The sequence below is a fragment of the Rattus norvegicus genome, chromosome 12, assembly GCF_036323735.1.
Source record: "Rattus norvegicus strain BN/NHsdMcwi chromosome 12, GRCr8, whole genome shotgun sequence".
NCBI classification, from domain to species: Eukaryota; Metazoa; Chordata; class Mammalia; order Rodentia; family Muridae; genus Rattus; species Rattus norvegicus.
The window spans coordinates 6,897,489-6,904,428 of NC_086030.1; the positions used below are offsets into that span (position 1 = coordinate 6,897,489).

Below are 6,940 nucleotides of genomic sequence, written 5' to 3' on the forward strand. Positions count from 1 at the left end.
GGTGCTATGGAACCTGAAGAATCCTGCATAGTTGTCCCATGCTAACCCTAACATGGTTGTATCTCATCTATGTGAGCTTCACCATGAAGTCTGACCTCAGAGAAGGCAGATGATGCAGTGATCTGGGACAGTTAAGGAAAGGAGAGAATTTCCAACACCTGGAGCACTGTGTTCCTTCTCCAAGAAAGAAGATTTCACGGAATGATAGGAAAGAGGTGTTGGAAATACAGAAAAGCTGGAGAAGAACTGTGAAACTCTGTTTTTTGTTTTTGATTTTGCTCTTAGGTTCAGATGTGATCTCACAGTGGCTGAGGCTGCACAAAATCTGGCCTCCCAACAGTCAGTTATGGATCAGGGAGGAACTTACATGGTCTTTGCACTCTCTGTTAAATTATTGGCTGCTGATGGGTTTTCTGAGAGGGATAGCCATTGTCTTTACTTGATGATGTACGTACCAGAATTTATTGGACAGTTTCAAAACCATGGTCAGACAGATGGCCCTGGTTAAATTTAGTGGGTCAAAACCAAACAAAAGTTCATAAAAGGAGAAAAGAAGCAGTTAAAAAGGAGAGGGATTCACGATGGGTGAAGGATGGCAATAATCAGAGTTTATTTATACTTATATTTATATATACATATGCATAAAAATTGTCAATGAGCAGATTCAATAAAAATTGCAATAAAACTTAGGCGGTCAATCTCAGGGTCTATAACATTGAGGCTTACCATGTCCACAAAGGGGTGGAGATGGAGCCAAGGTTTTACAATAATTTCAGACCGTGACTAAGAAGGAAGGACTTGGTTCTTTTGTGCTTTTAGCCTACAAGTTGAGCTCCTAAAATCTAAGAATGCTCCTGTAGAAATGTGTGCAGGGTGAATGGATGAAAATTTAGTAGGTGGGAGTAAAGTACTCAGAAATGCTATGAAGCCACATAAGATGTGTCATCAATCATGCATGGTAATGCACTGTCTGACCTCAGAAAGGAAGACAGAGGGGATGAAAGGAACCCATTTAAGGACCTGTATACACATCATGTCTGTTCATTTCATTAAGCGGCAACAGTGAATCAGTGCCACAACCACTAACCCAACGAGACCCTGCAGACATCAGAAGACTATACAGCAGAGGTCAAGGAAACATGCTGGTCCAGGAGCAATGTTTGGGACAAGGTACCTGCCAGAGAAAAGTCTCACAGATCTGGTCAAGATATCAATGGCCACAGACAAGGAGAATAAACTGGAATTGCTATAGGTAAAGTCTGCTCTCTGGCAGGGGTTTGGGACTGTGGGGGCAATGGAGGGATTTTGTCATCACTTGCTAGAGCAGGAAGTTTCAAGTTTTTTGCAGATCCAGAATTTCTTGTTGTCACATTTGTTGTCATTCCAGCCTTCAAATGTGTACTCTACACAGTCTTGATTTCTCAGGTTGTTAGGTTCCCCTTTTTTCCAATACTTCCTGAAACTTCAAAGACAAGGAGACATGAGATTCCGTCACAGCCATAGTCTGTAAGCTGTGAAAAGCAAGTGGACTTTGTTCCTCCATGATTTCTGTTTTATTTCCTGTCTTGAGTCCCTGTAGTAACCTCTCTCAGTGATGGGATGTGACCTGGGAGTTGTAAGAGGAAATAAATCTGTTATTCCCCACACTGTTTCTGGTCATGGTTTTCACCACATCAATACAAGGCAAGCTAGGAAAGACAGCACCTAGAACTCACTAACACACTTTAAAACACCCACTCTGAAGCCTCCCTGACCAACATCATCTAATTCTTTCTTTGACACTTCAACCAAGGCCTTTATCCTGATATTCTCTCCACATCTAGAGCTCAAGTCCTTGGTCTCCTGCCACACCATCAAGGGGTGATATAAACTTCTTCTCTTTGGCCTTTTGAGTACAACAAGCAGCTCTGGGTACATATTTATACACACTTGGGGTATAAATACAATGAAATGTGTATGAAGAGATGGCTTAGACATTAAGAATGTTTGCTGCTTTTCCAGATAACCTAAGTTAGTTTTCCGGAACTCATGTAAGTGCACTCACTGTATCCTGTCACTTGAACTCTAGTTGACCCAATTCCTTCTTCTTGCAAATGTAGCATACTAACTCTTATGCACACATACACAGACACATACATACTCACACACAAACACACAAACATTTTAAACAGTACTTTAAAATTATGTGGGGAGTGATAGAGGAAGGTACAATACATTGATTCATGGCCTGTGCGTGTTTGTGTGTGTGCACATACATCTAGTTTCACACACCCATTCATTCACATGAGCATGTCCACATGCTTCACAAACAAACTTTACACCCATAATAACTTGAGCCTGTGTTAAGCTACATTCTGTGAAACACATTGTAGACATCCCTTACACAGAACCCATTAAATGACTTAAAAAGGTAATGTTTCTTATCTATGTTTCAATCCTCCTTCTCTCAATCTGATTTCTCTCCGAGTGTTGTGTATGACTTCGTGTGAGTACATTTGTTTGCTCATGTATATCCATGAGGATGAGTGCATCAGCATATGACTACATGTCAACATCAGGTGTGTTCATAAGTTGTGTGTTTGTGTGTGTGTGTGTGTAGTTTATAGTGTATTATAGTGTATATATATTTGTGTAAATGTTTGAATACTTGTATTTGGAGGACAGAGGTTGACATAGAGGGTCTGCGTTGGTTATTCCCATTTTTCTCCTTATTTTGTCCTCTCTTTTCTTTCTCCTTTCTTTCTTTCTTCTCTCCTCCCTCCCTTAATTCCTTTCTTTCTTTGTTGCTTCTCTCTACATTTAATCTGAAATAGGTTCTCCCTTTCTATCTCTGTGTCCTGAAACACTCCATGTACATTGGGCTGGCCTCAAATTCAAAGACATGCCTGCCCCTCAGTCAGTGCCGGAATCCACATGAGTACTTGATCCACATCATAGTTTGAAACATGGTTCCTTGCTGCACCTGTAGGTCACTGATTGCCTAGGCTAGTGAGCACCAGAGATCTGTCTGTGCTAGGATAACAGATGGTTGCTATCACCCCAGTTTTTGAGGGTGCAGTGAATCTAAACTCAATCTTTATGCTTGCATGCTAGGCTCTTACTAAATGAACTGTCTCACTAGCCTCAACCCTCTATTTTTTTTTAAACAGGTCTCTTGCTGAACAGGAAGTTAACAAATGAAGCTAACTAGCTGGTCAGTAGTCTTTAGGAATTATCCTGTCTTTGCTTCCTCAGCACTAGTATTACATGCTAGTGACACCACACTCAGCAGCAGTATTACACGTACATGTTAACAACACCACCCAGCGTTTTAAAATGCTTTTGTCTGTTGAGAATCTTAACTCAGATCTTCATATTTGCATGATGGACATTCTTCCCACTAAGTCATCTTCCAGGCCCCACAATTCTCTCTTGATAACATCTCCTTTACTCTGTCTTATGACAAGCCTTCAACTTCCCTGCTGTAACCCTGTTGGTAGTCTGAAATACCAGCTTTTTTTTTTTTAAAGTGGGTTCTGGGGATCAAACTCAGGTGCTCATTTTGGCAAAACCAGCACTTTACTGGCTGAAGTATTTCCCTCCACAGCTATTTAACACACTATATTTAAACAACCCAAACAAACCTCAGATTGATTTTGCCTCTCTTATTATAGAATTTAAAATTCCCACCATCTATCTGAACATGGATATGGAGACTAACACCATGACTCCCAGTGAATAACATGGACTCTTAAGCCTAAGGCAGCTAGGGAGTAACAAGGAACTTTGAGTTCAGCTCATGTAGAGCACAACCCCATCCCACTCTCTGTAATGTTCCCTTGTCCCAGGTCTACCTGTCTGACAAAGGTGAGCCATCTACCCACTGCCACGTGCTTTCCTGTTTCAGGTCTGAGAGACCCATCCAGGCAGATTTATTTTTTAACAACACACCAAGGAATGTCTGTGGGGGAAAGAGAGAAGTCAGTAGAGTTTCTACTTCATTTCCCGTATCTACCTAGTGTCTCCCCAACTTTCACTCTTATACCTGAGAGGAGCCCCTGATACATGCTCCAGTGTCTGAGTCCCTCTTACATCTGTATCCTATGGCCAAATAAGGTCTGCTGACTGATTGTCCACAGCTGAAGTCTTCACACATGTTCCTGGGAGTGTTGCCCGTGTTTGTGACGTGCATGCCCACACAAACTGATCTATGAGGTTTAATGTGCCAGAGTCAGATGGTTCAGCACAGCTAGCAATGTGCAGCATCTCTTAGCTCTGTGTGGAATGATATCCAAAGAGCAGTAGGATTATATAATTTATACCACAGAAACTGGCTAAAGGCATAGTCTTAAGTATTTTCCCTAAGAGAACAATATTCTATCTTTTATCTAGCATGCCAGCTGGGATTATGTGATAGGTTTAATTTTCAACTTGACCAAACAGGGAATCACATAGGAGATAGGCTTCTTGGCATGCATATTAGGTATTGTCTATATTAATTCATGTGAGAAAAGCCATTTTAAGTGTGGGCAGACTCATTCCCTGAGTACAAGTCCTCGGACTTAGGAAATGAAGAAAGTGAGCTGAGGATCACCATTTACTACTTTCTACTTGACTGTGAATCCCACGTACCTGGATCTCTTAAGCTCCTGTGGCTATGATTTCTGGGCCATGATGCGCTATAACCCAGAACCTTGAGCAATGAATGCCTCTTTTGTCTTAAATTGCTTTTATAACATTTCTTTATAATATTTGTATTATATTTATGTGTCTGTGTGTGAGTTCAGTTGTGTTAGAGGGTAGAAGAATGCATCAGATCCCTTGGAGTTAGAGTTTTACTAAGACGATGACATATTTTAGGTGTTCTCTGAAGCATTTATTTATGCATTATGTAGGCATTTGGTGCATCTACTCAGAGCATCCTACGTACTCTCATTCCCACATAGCCCCCTTTCCAAGTGGAGCAAACATCCCTTAACCAGAAACACTTTCTTTCCAACCATTGCTTTCACATTCAATGATCGTGCCCAATCCCAGGACGAAGAACCCATGAGGCATACCTGTTCTTCGTCACTCTCAACAGTGACTAGTTGAGCATCCACTTCCTGGCAAGCAGCAACAGAATCATTCCAGTTACGCTGGGATTTGGAGAAGTAATAACATCTTCTGTGGAAGAATGTCCATTCCCAAGGGCAAGGACGGCAAAGGCTGTCTATTGGGAGAGGTGGATCAGGATAGATGAATGCTTGGATGCACATGATCATGCATCTTCTCAAGCCCTCCAGATTAGGGCCCTCCCTCACTTGACACTGCATCCTGGGGGAAAACAGGCACTTAAAAGGTCAACCCAGAGCCCAGGAGAATATCTTGACTACTGTGTGTATGGCCACTGTGAAAACTGAGTGCCTACTCTGTGCACAGCCCCAGGACCTCTGAGAATAGTGAGTTCCTACTTTGTTGTCTCCCCCTGAGACCATAAGGTGATACCCTGGCTGTTTTTCCTGTGCTCCTATTAATTTGTTTTCTGATGACTGATGTATTCATGCATTTGTGTGTTTGTGAATGTGTATAACTGCACTAATCTGGATGACTAGTGATTCTCTGGGACTCTACAATGCCGGCATTAAAAACATACCTACCCATGTCAGTAAAAAGTACGTTCTTGACATACTCAGTTTCTTCATGGCAAGCACTCTTCCAACTAAGACATCAAGTTCCCACAGGAGTGAAAACTGGGGTCTGGAAAGGGTCAAATCCTCAAGCATAGTGCCATCACAAGGCAACCTCAGTTCCACAACACTGATTTTTGCTCACTTACCCACTCCAATCCCCAGTTGCATCAGTTGCTTGTAGATTTTTTCATACTGATGAGCTTGGATCCTTAAAACCTGCACAAAGAATCCAGAAACTAAAAGTTTGTAATGATTACTGTGTGTTACAAGGTGCTCTGGATCTTTGCAGCAGAAATCTTCTCTAATAACATTTAAGGAGAAGACAATGACACTTAGTGATGAATGAAACACAAGTAATGGACCTGGGTAATGCCTTTACAATTACCATCTTATGTTCCAAAGTGGGAACTACACTAGAGGCTATGGGACAACCCATTCTCATTATTTTCTCTCAGTCCCCTAAGTATGACCCAGATCCAGCTTTCACAGCCAGTGAGATGGACCAGAGGTGCACAGTCCCATTTCTGCCAGACCTTGAATGAGAACAGTCACCAGAAGCCCAGCCAGGAGCACAATGGAGAGCAGATGCAACACCACAAGGCCATGGCTGTGCCTCACACACCCTGTGGAAGAAAGTGCGTATTTCACAACAAGGCTGTCACTCCCCAATAAACAGCAGTTCAGGCCCCAGATTCTACCTTCTAGTGCTACAAAGACCAGCAACCAGTCTAAGTCTGAGCCTTTGCGTTCCAGGAAACCAGAGAAATCTTTAAATCTCCAGAATATAAGACTCTTAGAAAAGACTTCTACCTCTTCTTGGCTCTTGTCCCCAGCTTGTCTCCAAGGAATTCAACACACACACACACACACACACACACACACACACACACACACACACACACATACACACACACAATTTTGTGTGGAGAACAGAGATGAATGAGTGTGTGTGTGTGTGTGTGTGTGCGTGTGCACATGGGAATGTGTGATGCATGCATAAGTTTGAGTTCATGTGTGTACATATATGTAATTGTGTGTGGAGACAAGAGGTGAATTGCTGTGACCTGGAGCTACAAACCACCAAACCACCAAGCCCCATTCCTGCCTTACCTAGGGGGCCTAAGTGCTGCTTCTCATTTGATTCCATGGAGAGAATCATCCTCGCTTCTGCCTTTCAGTGCTGGGGCCTGCTGGCAACATCAGCTTTTACTTTCCTCACTCTCTGAATGTGAACTCATAAAGAGAAAAAGGGAAGTGAGTTCCAGTGCCGGAAGCATCTAGAAGGAAGC

General features: G+C 42.4%; 1 protein-coding gene across 1 annotated transcript; it reads right to left on the minus strand.

The window, feature by feature from the left end:
• Nucleotides 1–593: 593 nt before the first annotated feature.
• Cd209al2 (CD209a molecule like 2) lies at nucleotides 594–6,251 on the minus strand. Its single transcript, XM_039090084.2, has 4 exons — nucleotides 5,798–6,251; nucleotides 5,040–5,191; nucleotides 3,834–3,940; nucleotides 594–1,606 (listed from the first exon to the last, which is right to left on the minus strand). Exons 1-4 carry the CDS (start codon nucleotides 5,817–5,819, stop codon nucleotides 1,492–1,494), a joined length of 396 nt encoding a protein of 131 aa, XP_038946012.2. The 5' UTR covers nucleotides 5,820–6,251; the 3' UTR covers nucleotides 594–1,491.
• Nucleotides 6,252–6,940: the final 689 nt, after the last annotated feature.

What these genes read in the sequence shown, in the direction of transcription:
- Cd209al2 (XM_039090084.2), bottom strand. Translation starts at nt 5,819, where the DNA reads ATGCAACTGGGGATTGGAGTGG. An exon ending in TTGAGAGTGACGAAGAACAG is followed by an intron (nt 3,941 to 5,039) that starts GTATGCCTCATG and finishes TTTCCCCCACAG; the next exon opens with ACATTCCTTGGTGTGTTGTT. An exon ending in GGCTCACCTTTGTCAGACAG is followed by an intron (nt 1,607 to 3,833) that starts GTAGACCTGGGA and finishes TACAACTCCCAG; the next exon opens with GTCACATCCCATCACTGAGA.